This window comes from Rhea americana, unplaced genomic scaffold, assembly GCF_003343005.1.
Source record: "Rhea americana isolate MKP2758 unplaced genomic scaffold, rheAme1 scaffold_96, whole genome shotgun sequence".
Classification (NCBI taxonomy): domain Eukaryota; kingdom Metazoa; phylum Chordata; class Aves; order Rheiformes; family Rheidae; genus Rhea; species Rhea americana.
In genome coordinates, this window is record NW_028187155.1 from 2864581 (window position 1) to 2888850 (window position 24270).

Sequence of the window (24270 nt, forward strand, 5' to 3'; positions counted from 1 at the left end):
GGGGGGGGAGCCCGAGCCCGGCCCCGGCCCCTCGCCGGCGCCGCCGGAGTTCGCTGCCCGCGCTCGCCCGGCCTCTCAGCCCTGGGGCCGCCGAGGAGCAGGTCCGCGCTCCGCCGTTCCCGCTCGGCGGGGTTGCGCCGCTAACTCCGGGCCGAGGCTGAGGACGGGTGTCCGGCAGACCCGGGAATGCTGCCAGCTTTGCTGGTTTGGAAGGGACCACTAACGCTGAGGTCCTGCTGGAAAAGATTTGAGCCTGCGGGCTACGTGAAGGCTTCGCCGGGCGTGAAGCTCCGGAGCGCTGGACGCGGCMCCGAGCAGCCTCGTCCGCCCGGCAAAACCCGCGTGTGCTCGGGCTGCGCAGGGAAGGGCGCCAGCGTCGCCCGCTGGCTCGGTGTCTGGCTGCGGTTCCCGCGGGTGGCCGCCGGTTAAGCATGTGTTCAGCACACTGATTCACCTTCGGCTCAGCCAGACTGTGCCCCAGCTTCCCTGTTAGGAAAGAGTGGTGTCTGCCTCGCATGTGCGCCTCTCAGCTTAATTAAAGGTGCCCTTCACCTACCTTCGGCAAAAAAAAAAAAAAAAAAATGCATCATACAAGGCAGGGTCTGTTCTTTCAGACATTGATATAAAACGGTAGAAACTCTACCAAAACTGCAGTTATGGATAGTACCTAATGCCTGTCTAAATGCAGCCATCATTTGTTTTACTTGCTGCTGGCCTTTTTTTCTGTTTGCCTGTTTGCTTTTTTAATTCTTACAAAATAACAGCCGTGAATTTGATGACTCAACTAGTCTAGAGTAGAAAGCATATGTCTACAAAGGGAGCTTGTGGTTCCTTTTGATGACTCCTTATCCTTTAATGCTTCTTCTGTTTATAGCTAGTGGAAGAAAAGTAATGTTCGTTTGCTGAACTTCTGCAGTTTACTGCTAGTCCCATTAAGTCATTAACAAAATTGTTATTGGCCATTTTAATGTCACCAAGATCTAATCCTTACAGTCTGTCCACATGTGGTTACTCAAGAAAATGAATCTCATTAACCTTTCCAGTGGGTTGATTAAATTGAATTAAATTTCTGTATAGATGCTCTTATTCAGATTTTAAGTAGCCTTAATTTGATTTAGCTTAATTCATTTCTGAAGTGAACTAACTGAACTGAATTAAGGTTGCTCACATGGTGAATAAAAGTGTTTACAGAGATGTGATGTAGTTCAGCTGGACTCTTGGAAATTTGCACCTATGGTTAGCATGGGTTAAGTTCCATAACAGTCCTTGTACGAGCGTCCTGGYAGGACAATCTGTTGTTGTGTGATAGCAATTGGATTAAAGGAGTGTCCCAAAGCATCCACAATGGGCAAAGTAGATAAAGCTGGAGCTGTGTTCTGCAAAGCTTCAGGCATGTTTTAGGTTTACTGATATCRTTTGTTTTTATTGTGGTAGAAAGTGTTGAAACTCAGTTATGCTTTGGATTAGGTCTCATGCTYAATGTTAATGCCAAATGAGAAAAGAAATGCATCACCTTTCGTACCTAGGGAAATATTTATTGTTCCTGATACAGAAATCATTGTTGATTTTCCCCTTGAAAACCTTTCCCTTTCTTCATTTTTGGGTAAAGGTCAGTTTAGTCATTCATTAACAATAAAGAATAGTTCTGCTGCATTTTTTTGTGGTTCAATTACTTTATTCTTCACTGATTCCCTTTGGGGAGGATTGCTTGTGTCCCAGTTCTCCTCAGCTACAAAAAGCTGGTGCTGCCCTGCTCTTCAGTTGTAGTTTTGAAAATTCTTGTATAAACTAGGACATTTTGTGCAACAATGGCAGTGAAAGTCTGAGGACCATGTGCCGAAGGAAAACTTCTCTCTCTCTCTCTTTTTTTAATGTGGAGGGGCCTGATGTGGATGGTCTTTTGCTTGTGAAAAGTGCTTTGGCCAGTCCATTTTATTTTGAAGGCTGAGGGTTAACAGTATCAAATATACCCTCAAGATGCTCTTCTGCTAGCACAGACTAGACTGTGGTGCTGCAGCCTGATGTTACCGAGCCATTTTTCCACGGGATGTAAAGTGGAGGCTCTGACCGCTGTGGTCAGTGATGCTTTTGTAAGTTACTTGTGGAYGGTTTTGGTGTTGGTTGCAGTATGTGGACTGAGTTTCTCTGCTTGTATTTCTACTTGCCTTTTAAGTGTCTGTGACGTTTTTCCCTTCTCACAAAACAGCTTTTGCTGAGTGCTTTCTTATCCCTCCCCGGGGGATTACTCAGTTGTATGTGTATAGACCTTTATTTCTAGAAAGATCTAATTTGTGAGCCTTTAGGGAACAAAAGCATTCTGGAAATAGTATTTTAATTAGTTACTTATGAAGCAACAACAACAGAAAAAAATTRTTATAGCTCTACTTGATCTCTAGCTGTTGGATCTTCTTTCTTGTGATCAGATGCGTTTCTAGAAGTTAAAGAAGAGAGAGGGATGCAATTTCTCCTCCGCTACCTCTTTTAAATGACCTCTTTGTCACAGATCTCTGCACCAGCTCCAAGTGCTAGGTATTGCCTCTTGGCCCCGGAAGATACCTTTGCCCCAAYGCGGGCAGGCAGTCTGCAGTCGAAGCCGTGCAGGGGTTCCCAGGGAGGTTTCTTGAAGCTGTGCAGATCTCACCTCCATCTGGAGGACGGTTACGTATCTGCTGGCCTGTCTGTCAGGGCCCTCTTTGCTGAAGGCTGAGGTCTGTGGTGCTAGTTTTGCAATGCAGGCACCTGCCTGCTCGGACAGAGGTTCAACCCCTGTCCCAGGTTGGCCTCGGAGAGCAGTTGGCTGTTAGCAGTGGCAGGTAAAATGATGAGAGTTTCCTGGTGTTTGTGCTAGTTCTAATGCTCTGCAAGAAGAGTTTTTTAAAAAAAGTGAGACCTTGTGCAGCAGCATGTGGCTCTGGATCCACGGAAAACTGCAGTGGCTTAAGCAATTTTATTTGGTTTCTTTTTTTAAAAAAATAACATTATAAAGAAATACAAGGGCAGTGTATCTGTACAAGTCATTAGAATTAACCCAGCCACATTGCTATCACTTAAGCTTCAGTGTTGACAAAGGCTAATTGTTGCTGCCACCCGCACGCCAAGAGACACAAACAATGCTTGCATTATGATTTTCACTCTGTTAGGCATCTAATTTGACTTTATGAAGRTCCTGAGCTGTACTTTCAAATGCTGCTGGTTGTAGTCTGCAGTCAAATAGGCCAGTTTCCCAAATGTGGTAGCAAACGATGCAACCCGACTGCTGCCCTGGAAAAACAGGAAAGGCTTGAGTTTTTATTTTCCATTTTGGCAGGGCTTTCTCTGGGGCAGGCAGACTAGCCGGCTTTCTTTTGTCCTTAACATAAACTGAATAAAAGGTTTTTGTAAGCATCAATCTTCCTCTTCTTCCCAGCTGCAGCACCTTCCCTCTRACCTTTACAGCTTAATGTGACCTTCACCGAGACTCTCGGGGTTAAAGCCTCCTGGTTGCTGACTTGCCACATGACAGATGAGTGGGTGCCAGCTTCGAAGTCCGACATCTCAGACTCTCCTAGGACAGACTGACTGATGTTTTTGGCTTAGATCTGACCTTTCAGTGGCTATGTGTGCTCAGCAACATGATGGTGGAGGAAAGCAGCTTGATGTCTGTCAAAGATGAAAGTGTGTTCAGAAAGCTTTGACAACTGGACGGTGTTTGATGAGGAATGTGTGGGGAGCGATTCTGCTTCAGGGTTTTCAAGGGGGCTGGTGTTGGGGGGGTGAATTGTTATCACTCACATTTCACCATACTCATGGGAAGGGAGGGTTACTCTTGTTACTCTTTAACTAGATTAGCGTAACCAGGACAACAATTCTGAGAGGTGCTGAAGATCAGCCAGGTCATTGTGAAGCCACCTGCACTATACCCCTTTGCTCTTGGTTGCGTGTGTGTGGTGTTTTTTTTGTATTTGTTTTTTTTTGTTTTGTTTTGTTTTCCTTTTGGTAGCATGATGTGCAGCATCACATTTCTCTGCTTTGTGACTTCCTCTGAGAAGCACTCTGGAAAAATTCAGGCAAGTTGGATGGCTTGAGGGCAGTGATGAGGTGGGGGGTGATAGGACATAAACTCAGCTATAAAGGCTTTTTTTTCTAGGTCACTGGTTCATGTCCAGCTCGTCTGAGTAATAGGAGATTTTTTTATTTATCCTCCTTCCTCTCCTCCCCAACTCCACCAGTGTGTAGGAATTCAGTAGCAGAGGCCATTTCACTTCTGGCTAAAGCTGGGTGAAAGTTTTATTATGTGTTCAGTTGTTCTGGGTCTGCAGCGTTTGGCAGAGGAGAAGGGCAGGATTAGCATTTCAAGCTCTTGGCTCTAAAGCTCAGCTCTGAGCAAGCAGGTCTGCCTCCTGCTATCCYTTAAATCCTCAGTGCTGTCATCTGTGAGCTGCCGTGGATGCTGCACCAAGATGACAAGATTGCCCAAAAAGCAGTCTTTAACTGAGAGGAGCTTCCAGACTCACGTTAWCCCCTTCTGCAGGCCAAGGCATTTCCTTAGTTTCCAATAAGCAGAGAAGTTTTTAGGCTGGGGAAAGGGGCATGCAGTTTGTTTTGCCCTTTCTCCTGGGGTGGCAGGGAGGCTAGGACACCTTCTCCTGTTTGCGATTCTAGGATGTGGGCATTCACCCCTTGTAGATCTTTGAGTAATAATCCCAGTTGGACAGCGTGCTGCAGACAGCGTTGTGTTTGCTGTGGCCGCTGGCCTCTGTTTAATCTTTAATTTCCAGCAACCATGAGCAATGTCAGAGGGTTCCTGCATGCTTGGTTAGAGATGGTGGCCACACAGAGCTGGACAGGCCAGCTGTGTCCTCACTGGGACTGCACAAGGAAAATCTTGCTAGGGAAAATGATGAGATGTGCCTTGGGGCTGTGTAAAATGTCCCTGGTATACTGGAATAGGCCTTGCTTTTTGTCTGGCTCAGGTACATCCAGTTTGCATGAACATAGTAATTTAAAGGACAAAGCAATGTGTTCCCTCCCTGCTTCCTCGCCCCCCTTCCTGGAGTGCCTCCAGCTGACCAGTTTCCCACTCACTGACTTGTTATTGCTCCTCTGTGCAGGRTTGGTTTGAAGGTGGAAGACTGAGGGATGAGAATGCCCTAGGTTTTAGATGGTTAAGGTCTGCTTTCTTACCTGCCACTCTGCCAGCTTGTCCTTTTGCCTTTCTCTTTTTAAAGGTAATAAAGATTTTTTTTTTCTTTCTCTCTTCTTTCCCTTTCTCCTGTTGGCTTCTTTCTTAACAGTGAGTTGGACACCCTGCACACCTGTCTGGGTGTTTCCACCTAAGAAAGCAGAGCTCCCATCTCCCCAGAATCATGTGCATCACAGATGCTCCATGTTCACCTTACTGTGGTGGCTTATCCCCCAGACATGTGATCAGACCTCATGGAAGTCTGTTGACACTTCATATATGCTTCACTTTTAAAATAGAAATTGGAGCCTTCCCAGGAGAGAAGGCTCTTTATACGAAAAAGGCACCACAGTAGTCGTAAGGTGGGTGTTGTATGGCCTCAGCGCTGTGTTGCAGCTAGGAGAGCCATTCAGTTGGGCTGCACTGAGCCCTGCAGTATGGGCTTCTGAGGGCAGGAGAGGGTGTAGCCCCATGCTGCACACATGAGATACAGCCCAAGGGGAAGGCAGGGCTGTCACCAGCCTTACATTCAGCAAAGGAGGTCAGTTTGGCCTGGGATCTTATGAAAATGGATCAATAGCTACAGGTAGCCAGTGGATTAAGCCATCAGCCCTTGTGATTGAATATTACTGTCCCTGGAAAAAAGGCACAGAGGAAACCCTGCTTAGACCCTCAGCACAGTCCTGTTTGTGCCTGAGGATTTTGTATCAGACTYTTGAAGCTCAGATGATGCTTACTGCACTTGCATACTAACCTACTCTGCTACTGATGTGATAATAAAAATAATTTGATCTTTTTGGGTCAATGTTGGTGGTGGCTTGGTTTGCATATTCCTTACAACACTCACTGTGGTGAGTGCTGTTTAGGACAGAAAGCTGAAGTGAGTTATCAACTGAGTCACTCTTTTCACTTCTCTTTTCAAAGACTGCTTAAAAAATGCAGACAGAGCTTTGAGTTCATGTGTTTGTACATGCATGTTTATCTTCTCCCAGCAGCTTTGCTGAACAAGATTCTAGAGGAACTGTCTTACAAGGAAATGTTACATGGGCAAAGTGTATGATGTTCAGCAAATGATGACAGAAGGGAAGAGGATGTAATTAGGCAAATATTTGAAGGAATTGTGTGACAGACATTTCTTAAGGACAGTGACAAGACTGACCCAAGAAGTAATAGGACGAAAGGGAGGAAAAAATCAAATGCAGACTGCAGTATTTCCTGGCAGTGAGAGGTGTTTCTTTGCAGAAACCTTTGCAAAAGAGAGGGTGGATGTAGTGTGAACCCCTTGCAGCAAGACAGGGCAAGACACTGGAGCGTGTCCTAGCAGGAAACATGCCTAGCACAGGAGCTATCATTGCTAAGCTGGCTGGAGGTGGCTGGGGCAGCGCAGACCTGGCTCGGAAACAGCTTACTCCATGGTGTAGGAATGGCTTTGCACTGTGAAAGCATCCGAGACTCTCGTATGTGTCTGTCGTGGGTATGGTAAACATTACTCATGGGATACTGATAGAATGAAATCTTTCCCTCTGTCCTGAAGTTCATTTTATGATAGCATGCTGCCTGACTCAGGAAGAGGAGGGATTTATGTCCCAAATTCAAGAGTGCCTCCAGGAGTAATAGGCAGTACCACAGGGTGAATGGCTAGGGGCTGTGGTGAAGCAATGAGGAYAGTAGGGAAAGACCTGGGAATTTTCCAAGCCACCAGGATGGTGGCTTCTGTGGCACACAGCAAGCACTGCAGCTCAGAGAGCTCAGCTGTCCTACTGGTGATTCAGTYGGCACCAGGTTTCCGAAGGAAGCTGGTGTTGGAAAGAGGCCAGCTCTCCTGACCTTAACTGTAGTGCTTGAGGGGCTGGTCCTGGCTGGACTGTATAGCCTGGCTAGCATTTCTTATATCTTTTGTACTATGAGGTGGAAGAGAAAAGTCAGGTCCTGATCAAGTTATTCAGTTATCTCTTACTCTAGGCTCTTGGCATTGCCCACACTGCCAGCTCTGGCTGCGTAACAGGGGAACTTATTATATCTGATTTTAATCTTTTTAAAGGTGTGGCTGAAGTGGAGCTATTTTTGTGGACTCAGGGAGCAGGCATTTAAAAGGATGATGATCTWCTGCTTTCTCATGCTTCACAGTGCACGAGTTGAGCACAGATGCCACAGAGCGGTTTGCTCCAGGTTTGTGCTGGAAGCATTGCCTCCTTGTTCATCTGGCCCCAGAGGCCAGGGACATGTTCTTGCCCTCGTATGCAACTATTTTAAAGCTGTATTTGCTCTCGCGGCAGAGTGCCAATGCAAAGCTATGGCAGGAAGAAGGACATATATTGTTAGTGCTCTAACCCTACAAACCAGCAACTGTTTTGTAGATGGACATGAAGGTTTAGCTGGTCTAGGACCAACTCTGATACTTGATGTTCTCCAGAGGTGGCTAATATAAAGTTGGAGAACTTAAACGGGGGAAAGGGGACRAGGGGAGAGGGAGAACCTGAGAAGAGCTGGCAGAGCAAAGAAAAGGGGTATTGAAATGAAGCAGAGCATTCTTGGTGTGCAAGACTTGGGAAAATCTTCCTTATGGACTAGACCTGCAAAGAGTGCTCCTCTGCAGCACTGGCAGCAGTTGAATGGGTGCAGAGGAGAGAGACCTTGCAGCCTGGCAGCTGCCTTTTGAGGAAAGAGGAAGCTGATAGAAATCTGTGCTGGAGTCAGGGCTAACTGCTGCATTGGTTCAGACACTTTCTGCTGGGATGCAGCAGTTGGTCAGGTTTTYGGCAAGCTGGGGAGACTGCCCTGAGGCACATGCTGGTGGACCTCTACTTCACTTTGTATCTAGTCCAGCTAAATAAAACCTGATTTGTAAGTATATTCAGTATATGCATTAATGCTGTGGTCTGTCCTTCCAGCTGTAGCTCTGCCTCAGCTACAGGCCTCTGAGCAGTCTTGGGCTTGACTCTAGTCACTGGAACACTAAAARGAAAGAAGTGTTTTCAAGAAAGTCTTTCTTCTGCTTTGCTCCATCCAGAGATGTTGTACAACCTCACTGCAGGGTTTTAAGAGGAACTGGAACTCTTTTTGGCAGCTGGCACTTCTTACATGGGGTTGAGGTTTTCAGAAGGAGTTATTTCAGTATAACCAGTCACAAAACTGTCTGAATCATTATCAGAGGGATATTGAGAGCTTTCTTGCTGAATCCCATCTCCCTTGTTTTTTACTAGGTTATTTCTTAGGACTGAGCCRGAGGAAAAGCTTGGGAGAGATGACACTTTGAATTATCTCAGCTCCAGCCTGTCTGCCTTCCCCTTTCTAAAGCTGCTGTGTGAGCTTATTCACTGCATTCTGATMCTGGGGGTTTAGATATGCTAGTAAAGCATCCATGCTGCCAGGTGCTAGGGTTCCTGAATGCCAGCCTGAACTGCAAAGTGAAATTGCCAGTGCTCTGCRGAGAAATTACCAAAGTGAGCAAGGGGTGTAGGCTTGCATTTAGCAGAGAATAGGAGGTTTTGCCTATCTGGGAAATCCAGGATATCCCTCCAATGGTTCTGTGCAAAAGAAAATTGCTTAAATGCTGAAATTAAAGCTACTTAACAGATCAAAGCATAATACAGTGATCACCACTGAGATGGATGTGGGGAGAGTCAAAGCGTATAGTGCAGATTTCTTGAGATGCAAGCCCTATACCTAAAGAATTTTCTGAATGTGTGACTATTCTGACTAGCCCATGAAAAGAGCCTGTGTGTATGTGTTTTCTTTCCTCTCTCTTGCATCAGTTTAAACAAGTAATGTTGGACTTAAAACTAAAAAGCTGTCATGATGTCCTGTCTGCAAAAGTTCCCCCTCCACCCACAAAAAAAAAGTAGTGTCAATTGGTTGATGGGGCACTTCTGAAGACACCTTTGATAACTATGACAGTGCTCATGAGGTCATCTAAACCAGAGTTTTGACCTCTTCTAGTGAAGATAGCTGCTGTCCCTTCCTTTTCTGACCTGTATGGTGGTTTGCCCTTAGGTGAAGTGAGGGTAAAACATAGCTGGGGGGGCAGTCGTTCTGCTGTAGTCCGTGGTTGTGGGGCAGTGGTGGAACTTGACCACTAGGAAAACTTCCCTCTGGTTTTRCTGCTAGTTGTTCATATTACACACATTGTGTTGGCTCCTGAGTCTGTGGGAGATGGCTGAGTCAACTGCAGCTGTGTCAGATAATTGGGAAGATGACTGCAGAGGAAAGTTTTATTCTCTGTAGTGATTAAGACTTACCTCTTCCACACACAGACTGAACTAAGTCACAAATATTCTGAGTAAAATATTTGGCTGCTTGAGGTCTACTATATAGCAATGATGTTGAACTAGATAAGTCACCTGAGTGATACATCTGCCTTGAGGTTTTTATCTCTGTCTACCTGAGTGTTATTAATAGTCCATGGTGTGATGACTGAGCTCACGAGTGACCTTTTCCTTTTGGGGCTATGCAGTCCTGCACATGCTGGTGGACACTGGAGTGCTCAAGAAAGAGCTATGGAGATGATAAAGTTGTGTTCTGAGCCTGGCAGATAATGGCAAGAGGCTCCAATTAACGTATAGCGGCTTATACATCTACTTTAGAGTGACAAAACAGTGTACGTGCTCAATATCTCCAATAAGCAAACACTCCTGGAATAGGAGGCAGCAACTATAGCAGCAATGTTGACTGCAGGACTCTTTTTTTTTTTTTTTTTTTTTTTTTTTTTTTTTTTTTTTTTTTTTTTTTTTTTTTTTTTGAGAAATTCTTGTAACTTTAAGTACTTCATATCATCCAGGACTGAACTGGACCTTCCTGAGCTGAATTTTCAAAGCATAGGTTGCTGGTACTCTTGAAGGATCAAAGCCATTTAAGTACATCAATATGCCCAAGCCTGAAACACTCCAGCTCGATATGTTCTTCTGAAAACTGTAGACATGGCCTTTAACATTCCTGAACTGTGGGTTTTGTTAAGCCTAGGGGCTAAGGAGAGTAATTTTTATATAGCAAGACTGAAGCAGGTGAAGTTATATAGAGTGCAATTGTAATAAAAATGGTGACTACTTTTTTGTAGTAAARGTGGGTTGACAAACTTTATCAAGTTTTGTGACTGGACTCTAGGATGACCTTTTGAGGTGGTGTTGAGAGAGATGGTGCTCTATTGTGGTGTTATGATTTGCAGTCTTGTGTATCTCCGTTTCCTGTTTATACCATAAAGCACATCCCCCTTTGCCCTGGGGTGTTCAGCAGATGTTCTCTCAGCTGGAGGACCATTCTACAGTACAGTTTGCAGCCACATTTACAGAAGTAAGAATGCTAAACAAATAGCCTCAGAGAAGGCATTTCATGAAGGGAGATTTCTGCTGATTTCTATTTCAAGGCAGGTAAAAAATAGACTCATGCTCTGAGGATTGGTTCCAAAATAAATACGCTTTCTTTTTTTTTTTTTAAAGCATTGGTTGGACAAGTGAGAACTTATTGTTGGAAAATGGTGCAGACAGAAACAAGTCTCTCTATATGCCCTTGACCTCAGGGCATTAACTTAAGAGCAGAGATAGTAACTGCCTTCCCAAATTCCAAGCTCTTGTTAGTTTTTAGGCCAAGATTGACAATAAAAGAACTCCAGTTCTACAGAGATATTTCTTTCTGTGGCTATTTGCCCATTAAGAATTAGGCCACAACCCTGCAATCTGATCCCCAGTGGGGCCGCCCATCCTCTCTGCGCTGCCTTGTAGCTCCGAGTTGTGTGCGATAGGCTGCGGCTGTGGCTGAGAAGCAGAAATCTTTCACTTCCCCAGGCTACCAAGCCCTGCCCTTCCATCTCAGAGCAGTGATCGCCTTCCCTGTGGGAGCTTTTTGATTTCCTTGGCACTGACCATARGCAGTGAACAAGGTCCCAGGAATGCCGTCTGTGCAACTCAAGCTGCTGGAGTTGAGAGGCATTCTGGACAGCCTCTGTTGGTGCCTGTGTGTGGCGTGGAGCTCAGGAATCTCGTGGTGCAGTGGGAGAAGCAGGAAGGAAATGTGCAGCAGTGAGGTCAGGCTGCGTATCTTCCAGAACAGCTTTGCTTGTTGTTTGCTGGAGGTGAGGAGTAAACATTTGAGTTGCATGTTTCCTCTGGAAATGTCCCTCTGGATAGTTTCTTGCCTCCAACTGAATAACTGTTTGCTCAGGTTAGCTTTAATTCAGTGAAAGAATCAGCAGATTTTGGAGCACTTACCTTGTTTGGAGTGGCCTGACCAGCCCCTGCTGATGGGGAACTATATGACGTTTCAGCGTTTTTTGTGATCAGCAGGTTTTTAATAACTCAGCATCTTCCTGAGACTGTGATATTGAGAAAGGCTGCACCTGCTGCTCTCAGCTTGATTTGTCACTGATTTGCCAGCTCTGTAGGCCTTAAAATGGTTTGCAGCTGGTGAAACTGTCTTTTTCTTGTGTCATTTCTTTTGTCTCTTTTCTTTTTCTTCCCTCTTGTCCTTTACTTTGGGATTCAGGAACTGCAGATGCTCTGAACTAAGCCTGACTCACACCTTCTAGTTTACTTTGTCAATTATCCAGCACATGATGCTGATGGAGAAAGGCTGGGAGTTCAGGGGTGGTGGGGGCCAAGAGATGGTTTTTAAGGCCCAGGGGAAATACTGGGGACATGTGTATGTGGTTCCTGAGTCTTGAGCTGGCTGGTGTCCCAGAGCAAGTCAGAAAGGCAATGCAAGCCAAGAGAGCCCTTGGGCTCTTTGGCTGGTGTCAAAATGTGGTCTGAGAGTTCGGGCAGGAGTGTGATGTGTGTAGCTGGGAGGCTGCTCCACTGTGCATGTTTTGCTGTAAGCCAGCTGCTGCCTGAGAAGCTGGTGGCATTTGACCTCTTGCAGAGGCAATGCATAGTCTCACCACTTCTTGGACACTATCTTTTTGTCTGCTTTGTTGCACGTGTGAATAACACTAGCAACATCTAAGGCTGCCGCTGCTTCTCTCTTGWGGTTACTTCACTTACTTCAAAGCGKCTCAGTGTTGGAAATGCTGAACTATAAAGCTGAGGTAATGCTGGGGGAAGCTAGTGCAGCAGATGGCAATGTGTGTGTTTATACTTGACCAATATATATATATATATTGGTCAAGTAGTTACCTCTAGAGACGCTCATATTTCAGCCATAATGGCAAGACTTGGAACCTGGCTTACAGGAGTTTCAAGTGCAGGGCACAGATTAAGCGCTGCTTGGGAAGGCATGCTCTCAGGGTTGATTCCCACCAGCACAAAAGCCTGTGTTTAGGGCTTAAGGAGTGGCTTTCTTCTGGATCCCTCCAGCAGGTGAGTTACCTCTTTCAGGTCATTGCGAGGGTTTTGCAGCACAGCTCTGCTGCAGAGGGTGTGCTTCTGCCAGTCTCTTCTCCTGCTGGCACTTATGCTGGCTGTGGAAGTGGCTGTGATGCCCAGACTGGCTGCTGCTGCTGCTGTTTTTTCTTTCTTTCTTTCTTTCTTTTTCTTTTAATTCACAACTGTACCAGAAGCACATATTCCAGGCCCATTCCCTGCTGTAGCAAGGCAGATTGGCTTAATCAGATTCTGGTAAACCTGTTGTTATGTTTCATSCTTCGTGGAGTTGCCAACAGCAGCTTCTCTGATTGCATCCCTGCTGCTCCATGACCATCTGATGGCTCACTGCCAGGACCCAGAGATGTGAAGTTGAATCAATTAACAACAGTGAATGTGCATTAATTCATTTCATAGACACACAGTTAGGAAATAAGGAAATCAATTTCTTTTTCCCCCTAAATATGAAGCCTCTTGAAGAAGAGGAATTGTGAGTTTCTCCATTGTCTTTGGGGTCATTCTATTTCCCAGCACAAACYGTGTGCAAATAATACCAGGTAGTGAGCCTCCTGGAGTGAGGAGGACTAGAGGAGATGAAGCTTTGTTTTGGAAGGCCAGGCATGGTCTGAAAYGGTGCACATCTCCCCTTGTTTTGTATTTACCTCACTGTTGGATGTGTGCCTCTAAGAAAGGGAGGCTGGTTTTCTTGGCCTCATTTGCAGTTGCAGTCATGCTTGACTCAATGCCGCAAGCACGGAGTCTAGTCTTGAGGGAGGATTCTGCATTTGCTATCGCCCCCAAACTTTCCAGGGAGTTGCAGGTGTCCTCCATTTCTTGCCACCTGGCAGACTTACAGYCCTTCATCACATTCAGAAGGGGATGTTCTCATCTTCCTTTGCATGTTGTTCTCACGCTGACAGGACTTGGGAATAATGTGCTCAAATGAGTTGAAGGCAGCCAGACCAGCCAAGTTTGACGATGATGAAAGGTCTTCTCATGCCTTGTGTCCTGCCAGCAGCATCAGTAGCACAAAGCGAGAACTGTGCACTCTAGTTGTCCTTTAACGGGCTTAGAAGAGCGTAYTGAACACAGTGTGTGCACAGCCAAGTGGCTTCTCCAGCAGCACGCAAATGGGCCCAAATGTGTGAGCAGCTACAAGGTTTGCTGCTGCCACACAAGCCTGCTCTGCACTGTTTCCTTTGGGAACTAGGGGTGATGATTGATTCCCAGCACCTGGGCACCTAATCTCTGCCTCTACTCTGCAGCAAGTGCATCACAAATACCTGTCCAGTTTTTCCTCCTTCTGTACTGGATCTTTGTAGGATAATAATCCCAGGTTCAAAACACGGCTTTTGGATTCACATCTGTCAGTGGCTTGTCCTAGGACCTTGTCCATGTAGACAAGCTTGCTTTGTCCCTGCTTGTGTGCAGAGACAGGGCAGGTGGTGGATGGGCGCTACCTTAGGGTCTGGGTGCCACACAGCTGTGTCAAGCTTGGCACTGTATCTGAGCAAGCGTAACAGGCTGCTCTGGAACAAGAACTGGGAAATGCATGTGGTGGTACCTTAGGCTGTGTGCTGCCTGGCTCAGGCACTGCCTTACAAGTGATGTAGACTGGCCCGAAGAGCCAAAACTGCRAAGACTGGAACCATGGTTCCTGCCTTGTCTCCTGGTATCCCATGGCTTTCAGCTCTGTTCAAGAGGAAGTGAAGACCAGAAGTTTTTTTTTTATTATGTATTATTATTTTTGGGAGTGTGGGGGGGATAGTGGGGATTAAATCTTTGGGATCCAGGTACCATCTCTAATAGGTGTCTGAAGGAATAACCAGATGAAGCAAGTCATCTATGCAATAAAGCAGTATATGCATTTGACTTTTTTTTTTTTTAAGGGATCTATATTTGCCCACAACGTTTATAGCAACTCATGAATCAAAAAGAATTAAAAATTAGTGCTATGTTTTTTAGGGATGAAGCTCAGTGTAGGAGATAAGACTTTTCTGGGGCTGGTGCAAGACTGTTTAGAGAAGAGCATCTATGTTCTGCCACAGCCCTCCCACTTTCTTGCCTGAACACTATGAATGTTTCCATCACTGTTTTTTTCCCAAATAAATAGTGAAGAGTGCCTGAGTGTGGGTAGAAAATAAATAAATTAATAAAGCCCTCTGAAGTATCTCTTTGTGCATGTGCCTCTGTGTGGAAAAGGGAAGGTGGAACCAGTGTCTGCCAGTGCCATCAGCATCGTGACTGACAAGCAGAGCTCTCAAATACTGTGGGCACCAGAGCAGTGTATGAGCCTGTGCAGAAAGAAGTAGGGAAGGGATTGGATGCAGTTTCATCAGCAGTTTTTCCAGCAGTAGTCTTTAAATACACAGCTGTCAAAAGTTCAACCTTGACTCTGTGCTGCCCCCCTCATGTTGCTAGTACAGCTGTTTGGGCAGCTGTGCAATGAACTTCATCAGGGAACTATTACAGTTAGAAATAACTTTTTTTGCTCTTTTTTTTTTCTCCTTTCTTGGTTGTTTTTAACTGTCAGGAGCCAGTGCTACTTCTGGAAGATGTGGTAAGAGTACACCCCTGCCCCTAGATTTTGAGCAGACTCTATATTGTGTTATCTTTGCTCAGCTTTTAGCCGGGGCTTGAATCTCAGACTCTTGTCTGAGTGCCCTTCTAGCCATCCAGTGGGATGATGCTGATGTGAGCAGAGGCAGGTGGTTATTTCACAAACATCTGTGTATTTAAGTAATAGGAACCACAGTAGTAATGTTTCTCCGGACAAGATTTACTCCTTCTCCAAATCCATAAAATTACATGTATTTGAACACCAAGCACTCCGTGTGACGCACACAAGTGAATAGCACCATTCCTGAAACTCATCTGTGTTTTTCCCTGTTCTATAGCTGAAGCAAGCATTTTCTTTCTTTATATGCAAATGCCCATTGGAAGTGTTTCAATGCTATTTAGGGTTTTGTGTCCTCTTTCCTTTTTTAAAGGAAGCTGCAATAAAAAAAAGCAACAACAAAACCYTAATTGTACCATCCAGAATTGTACAGGCTTAAAGTGAGTCACTAAGGGATCATGTTGCTCTAAATTTTTTCCTTATTTCCACCCTGCTGCTCATTCCTCTCCTTCTCTGAAGCCGCACTGTAGACCTGAAGTGAGGGCTGGTAGGAGCCTCTCGAAGCAGGAATTCTGTCTTGCTTTTGTAATCCTGCCAATGCAGCTGGGCAAACCCCAAAATTCTCTTGAATCTAAAACGTTTGTTTAATCTCTTAATACACAAAGTTAGAAACTCCTCTAGATATTGAGTGAAAGTGCCAGAGTGCAGAGGAACATCTTGATGCTCCTCGATCAGAGTAGGTTCATCAAGGGGAGAGGGGGAAAGCCTGTGGGCTCGGGACTTGGCATGCAGGTGCATTCTCGTTTCCTTGTAGYGGTTTTCCGTGCTTTGCCATGATGGAAATGTTCAGCCTCTGAGAAGACGTAACACTTTATTAAATGGGTTCCTCATAAATTCCCCTTGTACTTTTAGTGTGTTCTGGGGGTTTTTGGTTTATTTTCACTTTCTGTTTTAGGCTGTTGCTTTGCTTTGCTAAAGCAAAACYGTGGTCTTCCCCAGGGGTGGCCACTTCCGAGCGGAACGGTGGTGTTTCGCATGCCTGCTTGCAGCTTCGAAAGCATGTTGCGACTCTGCTTTGTGCTGTACGTTCCAAACAGGACGTACTCCGCTCGTGGGTCYTGGTTTTAGTTTATCACATTCAGGAAAAACAAGTGACAGAATTCTCTCTTCTCGATATTTCAGTGCCCTTGTCTTAAATTCCTGTTGAATGGGACAGGAACGTGGTGTGTGGCAGATGTGCTGAGCAGGGCCCTGTAGTGCAGTTGTGGGGCACAGGTCATAGTTTATTCTCAGTTCACTGAGAAGCTGATGTGAAAGACTGAATGGGTGCTGTGTGTGTCCTTGTCACATTACGGACGTGACTCTTGTGTTTTATTGCCTCAGTGCCTATCATAACTAGTTAAAAATAAACTCTTGTGTTTTCCTACGGTGTGGATAGAGCATTCCTTTGAAATATCAAGTGTGAAAGTGGTAGGCACTTGCAAAAATAGGCTTCTTTCACACTGGTGCCAAAGGGAGCTCATCCCTTTCCTGTTTAGTTTGTCCCAGGTCATTTTTGATGTGTCTTTTTAAGAAGCTGTTCTTATCCTTGCCCGTAATGCTAAGGGCTGATTCCATATTTGTTGAACAACTGGCCTTTGCTTTGGCTTTTCCAGGTCCAATTCTTCTAGGGACTGAGAACAGCTGTACAGAAAACAATTTTCATTGAGAAAGGAATCTGCAAGGTGTGAAAACCATGTTTCCACCAACAGTTTCCATGGAAAATTTTATTTTTTTTCATCTCAACAGCCTTCCCAAATTTTAGGCTGAAAATCCATTGTTTTCTGTGGGCATTTTTTTTCCTCTGAAGTCCCTTAATTGATGAAGAAACAGCTTTTGCATTGAAAATGTTTTGGTAGCCCTTGGACTACCTTGAAAGTTAGTGAGGAAGGGGGATTATGTAAAAAAAAAAAAAAAATACAACTTTTCTTTAAAGGAGGCTGCATTTTAGTTGTATTGTATAAGAGATGTGTGAAATCTCCTTTGGTGATGTCTGCACTTAAAATGCTTCACTGTGGGACTACAAGGATGGCCTCTTTGCAAAAATCCTTCTTTTTTGGACTTAGTGCTGCTGACCATGCTGTGAAAAACTTTGTATAACTGCGTTCGTGAACAAAATAGACTCCTTTACCAAAAGGTTCTCTGGTTGCACCTGCACATAGGGGAAGTCTGTAAGGGTTAAGACTCTTAACCACTGGCTGCTGAGAGGCGAAGTAGGATGCTTTCAGAGCAAAGTGTCGCCTTTCTACCCTCCCAAGATTCTTTGAAGAGCTAACACTGCAGCAATATTTTGTATATTTATTCATTTAGTTAAAGGAAAGAGAAGTTATTTTTGSTTCTCAGGATAAGTTTGAAGATCTGACCACTCACACTTCAGAATTCAGAAAGTAAATGTAACAGCTCCTTGCACTGGACTAATTGTGTCCATCCAGCCCAATCTTACAGCTGCAGAGGGAACATCTTCCTCTTGCAGTTCCATGTCAGGGCTCGGCCTATCTTCTTATAAAGGAGATTTCCTTTGATGTAGGGGGTCTTCAAAGCTCTTAGCTGTTGAGTGAGCATTAACTTGTTTCTTTTTTGTGATTTGCTTATTCCAGAGTTGTCTTGTGATTTATTTTTTTCAAACTCTCTTTTGTTGGGAAAGAATAGTTCTGGGAACAATGGCAAAACCTTGGGAAAGCTGGTGGAGGATTTTGTTACAGTTTTAGAGCATGGAAGTACAGTGCTGCCAGACAAGGTAATTCCTTGGAATATGGATTGTACCAAACAGACCCAAATTCAGGTTGCAAGTTTTAGGTATTACAAAATTCTGTTACATCAGTAAATTATGTTYAGGCCGTTCACATTTTTGTGATTTAACTTTCTGTATTAGAAACTCCTATGCAGTGCCTCTGTGTGTAAGGAATCATTAGATAGGTTAAGAAGGCTTGTTGTACAAATAGGGCCAAAAAAATAAGTGCATGCAAAAATAGCTGCAAGTGCAGGAGGGGAAAAAACCACGAGCCCAGGCCTCAGCAGATAGAAAGCAAGTGTCAGGTATATTTGTGTGTGTATGTTCCTCCTACTCTATATCTCTTTAGATGCTTTTTTATTTCTGATCTTAATCCTCTTCACTTTATTTCTATATACAGTGTGCCGAGACTTTGCTGTTCTGGAAGATCATACTTTGGCCCATAACCTACAGGAACAAGAGAGTAAGTAACAATGTTCTTTGGAGYAAATTGAAGCAGGTTTGTCACAGCAGATATTTATTTCTGTTTGGTTCTGTTAACAAAAATCCCCCYTGTTTTTATTTTGTTTCATTTTATTCTTTTTAATGAGATACTGATTATTTTWCCTGTCTTCACTGTCATCGAACATTATTATGCGTTCTATCCTAGCTCACACTGCACACTAGAGACAGTTGTGTTTCAGTGATTCAATTTTGTRATCTCCTTTAGGGTTGAGTTTGTTTATGCTGTTGATAGTAAAATTGCATGTGGCAGTGAAGTTGAGGTTTCATTACYGTGCAAAGTTTTAGAAATGACTAGCAATTTTGAAAGCTTCAGGTTTTATAGGCCAACCTGAGGTGCAACCAAAAGAAGCCTGTTGCTCTGCTTATTTATTTCAGACTCACTAGTGCTTGCCTCTTGAAAGGAGGCATTTCAAGACATTCTGAGGTAGGGCAGTTGCACCTGGGCAGGGTAAAATAAAACATAGTCAAGTCTTTCAAAAGGGACTAGTGATTTTTGCATGCTTATCTGTTACTTGGGGTATGTTTGCGTTGCAATTTGAGGTGTGGTGGCTTCTCTAATCTGTTTAGCTGGCTGCCAAAACCAGTGGTATCTGCTGGTGCTAGGTGCTAATACTGTTCTAGCTACTCCGCTGAGCTGCAGCTTGTGCTGAAGTTGTGTCCTTGCTGCTAGAACCTGAGACAACTGAAATAAAGCTGACTCTTGGCTGCAGCTCTTGTAGCTATGTTTCCTTGCAGGCAATATCCATGTATGGTAAAGTACTTGCTGTAGTATTGAATTGCTCTGTTACTAAATATAAAGGTGGTGAGATTCTGGAACTGATTATGTGGAGGGGGAGAGGAGTTCCATCCCTGGAGGTTCTTGAGAGAAAATGAGCGAAAGATCCCTCAGCGGTGGTTTTAGCTTCCGTTCATCCTAAATGGCCTCCTGTGGTCCTTTCCACCCCTGCTTTAGTAATCTAAAATAATTTTCTGTGGCCTGAAAATGAAATATAAGGCTGAAGAAACATTCCCTATAACTCTGGATGTGATTAAGATACGCAGATCTCGTTTTGCTAATAAATGCTTATGTGCAGCCCCCTCAGATTTGAAACAATGTAATTTCAAGCTGGTAGTGCAATTTCATTTCAGGACTCCCCCATGTCTAGAGATGTTACGTGGTGTTTCCCTATTGAAAGCTGTGTCTTCCTTTCCAGCCTGGGATCTCCCTCCTGCTTTTTTTGTTGTCTTCACACCATTAACTTCTGTAGGTTGATTTTTGGTATTTCTGCCTGTTTTTCTTTCCAGTTGAGCATCACTTGGCAACAAACGTCCAACGTAATCGTCTAGTGAAACATGACTTGCAGGTGGCCAAGCAACTGCAAGAGGAGGAGGATCTGAAAGCACGTGCTCAAATCCAGAAACRCCAGAAAGACCTGTGAGCGTGAGATGGAGCCATTGAAATACTTGCAATTAGCTGCTAAGTTTTGAGTTGATCAACAGTACATTTCCTGCTTTTGTTTCATTTTTTCCTTTAGATATCAGTTGCTGTAAAAGCATTGATGCTAGGCTCTGTGGCATGAAACAATGAGGACAGGGTGGAGGTAGTGGTCCTGGAACCCAGTGGTGGCTTGAACTCTGTTGCCTGACCACGGAAAGGGAGTGTTCATGTTCTGCTGCATGTTGGCAAAGTGGAGTAACTGTTGGCCCATGCTTTGTGCTTATCCTGGCTAAGGTCTGAGAAAGTTTTAGAAGGAACTGTGCATTACAGAAATGCACAGTGTTGTAATGAACTCTCTTTCTTGTAGATATTGCAGACATTGGCGTATCTGTATTGTACCTGATGATGTGCTTTTGACGAGCTCAGCACTGTGCAGTTTGTTGTCCCACAGCACTAAACAGCTGAAAGCTTCTGCTTGTGCCTGCAAATACTCCAGGGCAAAGCAAGTTGGGAAGAGGAGCTGCTGCCTCTGTTATCATGGGGTCACTTGATGGAGGTGGGGAGATGAGTGCTGAGGACAGGCCTTCTCCTGTAGGCACAGACTTCAGCAGCAGCTGTGGGAAGATCCTTAATGAGTACTCTGGCTTGCACAGCTGCACAGGTTTGCTCAAGCCAGATCTAACCCCATAGTTTATGTTTTGGCTTTCTGCATACTGTGACTCTCAGTGAAACATGGTGGGGCAGAGAAACCCAAACTGGGCTTCTCCTTCAAGAACTGACTTTGGTGCTTTTCTTGTTTTTTGCATCTTCCTCAATCTCTTGCAATACATGAAATGTCACAAGTGGAGTTAGGTGACAGGGCTTTATCAGGTCACAAGGAGAGATAGCAGCTTGCCCTCTAATGGGGTCGTGGCGAACATAGAGCCTGCAAGGCAGGACACATCTCCTGGCTGCTGCACTGTATCCTGGCTGCTCTCTTACTCCGTGATTCCACTTACCAGATACTGCTGATGGACCTGGGGTGGTTCATCTGGCACATACAGCAATGTAACTGAAGAGCTTTGGACTGCAGATGTGTGAGCTACAGGGCTGTCTCCAAAGGAACTGCTTGGAAAGTATTTGGAGCTTAGGATGGTACAAATCAGCCACTATTTTCCCTGTCACTAGCAGAGCGAGGCAGCGCTGGGGAGATACACGCGTTTTTAAAGTTTGTGCTACGTTTCACTGGTTCTGTCTTAGCTAGCATTTAGCTGTGTGAGCATGTAAATGACAACAAAACTCATTTTATATCACAGAGATAATATATTTTTGATACTTGCTAGGAACTGGAAACAATTTTCCTGTTGTAGGACTTTGTAAAACGGATTTGCTAACTTCGTGATCCAGGTTACTGGCATAACTGCTGATGCAAAATGTTGTCAGCAGCACTTCTGCTCCTGAAAAGCATGAGCTTTTCTGCAAAAACAATAAAAACCTGGAGACATCCTTTCGTAACTGGACCTTTTCCTTCCTCAATTCTCTGTAGGTTCCTACTGTCTCTTCCTTGTGAAAGATCAGTGTGTTCTGGCAACAAAATGATCCTCACTGTTGTTGCTTTTTCTGTTGTTTAGAACAACTTGATGCTGGAAGGCGATGGAGGAATAAAGATGTGAAACAGAGTAGTCACTTTAGAAATGGGGAGTGTAAAAGCTCTCTGAACTCAGGGACTAGGTGTGGGGAATTTTGTGTGTGATTGTGGTGGGGGGTTGTTTGTTTTTATTTTTTTTTTGTCTTATAAATCCTAAATTCTCTAAGAAAKTATTTGGGAAGATAAATGAGAAAATGATTTTTCCCCTTCTTTTTAAGAATTCTACAAAGCACCAAATTTTATTTTCATGGTTCTGTAAAAGCCTCTTTCACATCTAGCATGATAAATGGGAGCTTTCCAATCACACTCCTTTTTTTTTGCCCCCCTTTCCCCCCAACTGATGTAGAGCTTCCCTGACACTCCAGTACTCCTGGCTATGCAAGAGTGAAGGACACATAGGTATGATGTTTAGAGATGATGACATCTATATTGCTCTGGCTGATTTCTGGGGACTGATAGGAACATGTATTCATGTTAAAGAAACTAAAGGACAAGAAGAGCTGTAAAAGCTCTTTTGCTTTTTTGCTTACGCTCAATCAAGTTGAAAGACTAGCCTATGTTTAATGACTAATTCCATCTTAGTATTTAATTAYCCACTGAGCAACAAACCCCCCTTCCCCCCCAAAAAAATATCCTCTTCTGTTTGGTGGTTTTGAAAGAGCTTGATAGCATATATGCTGAGGTGCAGGTCATCAGGAGTGAGAAAATGCTTCTGCTTTTAAACTATTTCTACTGTTCTTTGCTGTGCATGGAGAAGCAATGACCTTGTTGCCTTGACTGTGAAATACGAGTAGCTGTTTCAGTGCCTTATTTGTCTGCAGTAGGATGTATTTTAAACGCTTTGCAAGTCAGTTGGTGCTGGTGAACTTAGCACCTTAGCTCTGCTCACAGGTGCCAGGAGGAAATGGAGACTTGCAGCACTTTGATGCGTCTGACCTTTCTAAGTTATTTTCTACCTGGATTTATGTCCTCTGAGTCTGGGGTCATAAAGGATCCAATATTTTAGGCACACTGACAGTCCATTCCCCAGGACTTGTGTGTTCAGCTACTGAGTTTTGCTTGGGACTGTGATCCCCTGCTCGTACCAGGTTTGCCAAGGTCTTTTTTTGTATGGCCAATCTGCTGCCGTAAGTGTTTGTGTGCCTTTGAACTCGGAGCGGGTGTCTGGCAGGCAAATTTTAGTGTTTTGCTTCACTGTAGCTTTCGTTAACTGGATAGAAGAAACTGATGTCTAAATTATTTGACCTATTGATAACTCCAGCCTTATAAATGCTGAAATTCAGGAGGAAGGAGATATAAATAGGATGCAGTACCCAACTGCAGGTCTGATTCCAAGAAACAGTTAATAAAGAACCTTCTTTTCCATCCTGTCTTATGTCCTCTTCCACACTTCTAACAAACTAGATGTTCCCTGGTGGCATTTCTCTTCTAAATCCTCTTTTTGCTGCAGTGACCTTCTCCCCTGGCCCAGCCCTGTACCTATTCACTCCTTCCACCTCTTTCTTTCTCCTTGACTTCCTACAAAAGAAGAGGCCCCTGCCATGCTGCTGACCTCCCCAGCAGTGCCACTTCTCTCTGTTTCACTAAAAGCGCTTGTCTGCCTTTGCCGTCTTCATTTCCTCCACTTTTGTCCCACACTCTATTTCAGTCTTTTGCCTTCAAGTTTGCTGGATCATTCGTGCCCTGCTTCCAGCTCAAGCCAAGAACCGGTGCTCCAACCAGCGGGCTAGCCCTGCTATCCTTCAGGCCTGTTTGCTGGGCCTCAGTGAGACCTCTCACACCCGAAGCACATAGCTGAGAGTTGCACAGTTCTTGTGGATGCTGTCTGCATAGTTTCTGAAATATGGCCTTGCCTGTCTACCCACACCACTGAAACTTTCATTTCATGTCTTAATTACTCTAGTATTTCTTTTTCTGTCCCCAATTAATGCAATCATGCATTGCTTCCGCATCTGCAATGGCATCACGGTGATTGCTTCTTCGCCCCTTGTTTCGACTTACATTGGTCTTTTCCCTTGTTGCACTGGTTCTGTTTCTCTGCTCAGCAGGATCTCTCATTCATTACTAAACTGCCACATCCAGCCTCTGCTTGGCCTACTTATTGCATTTTCCCATAAGCATTTCTGCACTTTCTCCTTTCTGGCTTTCATGTGAAAACCACTGCCCAGAAACAACTATACTAACCTTCCCCCCAGACCCTTCCTTTGGCACTATGTATGCAAAAATCCTTCAGCAGAAGTAGGCCATTGTTTGTAGAGACTACTGCATGTTATCTTGGCCTGCCACATCTTATTGCTCCAATCTCTTCTAGTAAGCTGTCTATTAATCTGCTTTCTCTTGCTTTATTCTTCAATTATGAATATTTTAGGWTACATCTTTTCTATGTTTGTCCAACAGTAGGGAGTAGTAGGAAGTCCTGCTACTAGGAACTTTGTGAGGGTTCATAGGCTCTGCAGTAATACTGAGTAATAGCTCTTGTGTGTAAATCAGATGGATTCTGTCGCTCTTTTTATCCTCGTCTCCAGGCTAACTAATGCCTGACTTCAGCTTTGTATAATCCTTGTCTCCTTGTCTTCTAGGGAACGACAGGACTGTGAGATGGCTCAGGAAATCCAAGTAAAGCTGGTGTTTGAAGCAGAGCAGCGACGCAGGCAAGAGGAAAATGATGAGGTAACCTTTCAAGCTGCACAGATGACAGGGCTGTTTGTAGTGACCATTTCAGTGCACGCATCTCCTAGTCATTAGCCAGAGGAGGTGGTTTACGTGGTGTCAAGCTTGGTCCTCRCTGCTCACACAGTAATGATACAGGGAAGCCATGTGGATGCCAAGGGCCTTGCTAACAAAGAGGCCAAGCAATATGTAGGTCTTACTGAGATGCTCAAAGC

General features: G+C 44.5%; 1 protein-coding gene across 2 annotated transcripts in view; it reads left to right on the plus strand.

Moving 5' to 3' along the window:
- Positions 1-24270, plus strand: part of CCDC50 (coiled-coil domain containing 50) — a 41726-nt gene that overhangs the window by 749 nt on the left and 16707 nt on the right. For both annotated transcript variants that reach the window (XM_085325181.1, XM_085325180.1), the window contains exons 2-4: positions 18238-18300; positions 19626-19755; positions 23965-24055. In XM_085325181.1, the coding sequence (XP_085181307.1) occupies positions 18238-18300; positions 19626-19755; positions 23965-24055 (284 nt within the window). The remainder of the gene's footprint in view (positions 1-18237; positions 18301-19625; positions 19756-23964; positions 24056-24270) is intronic.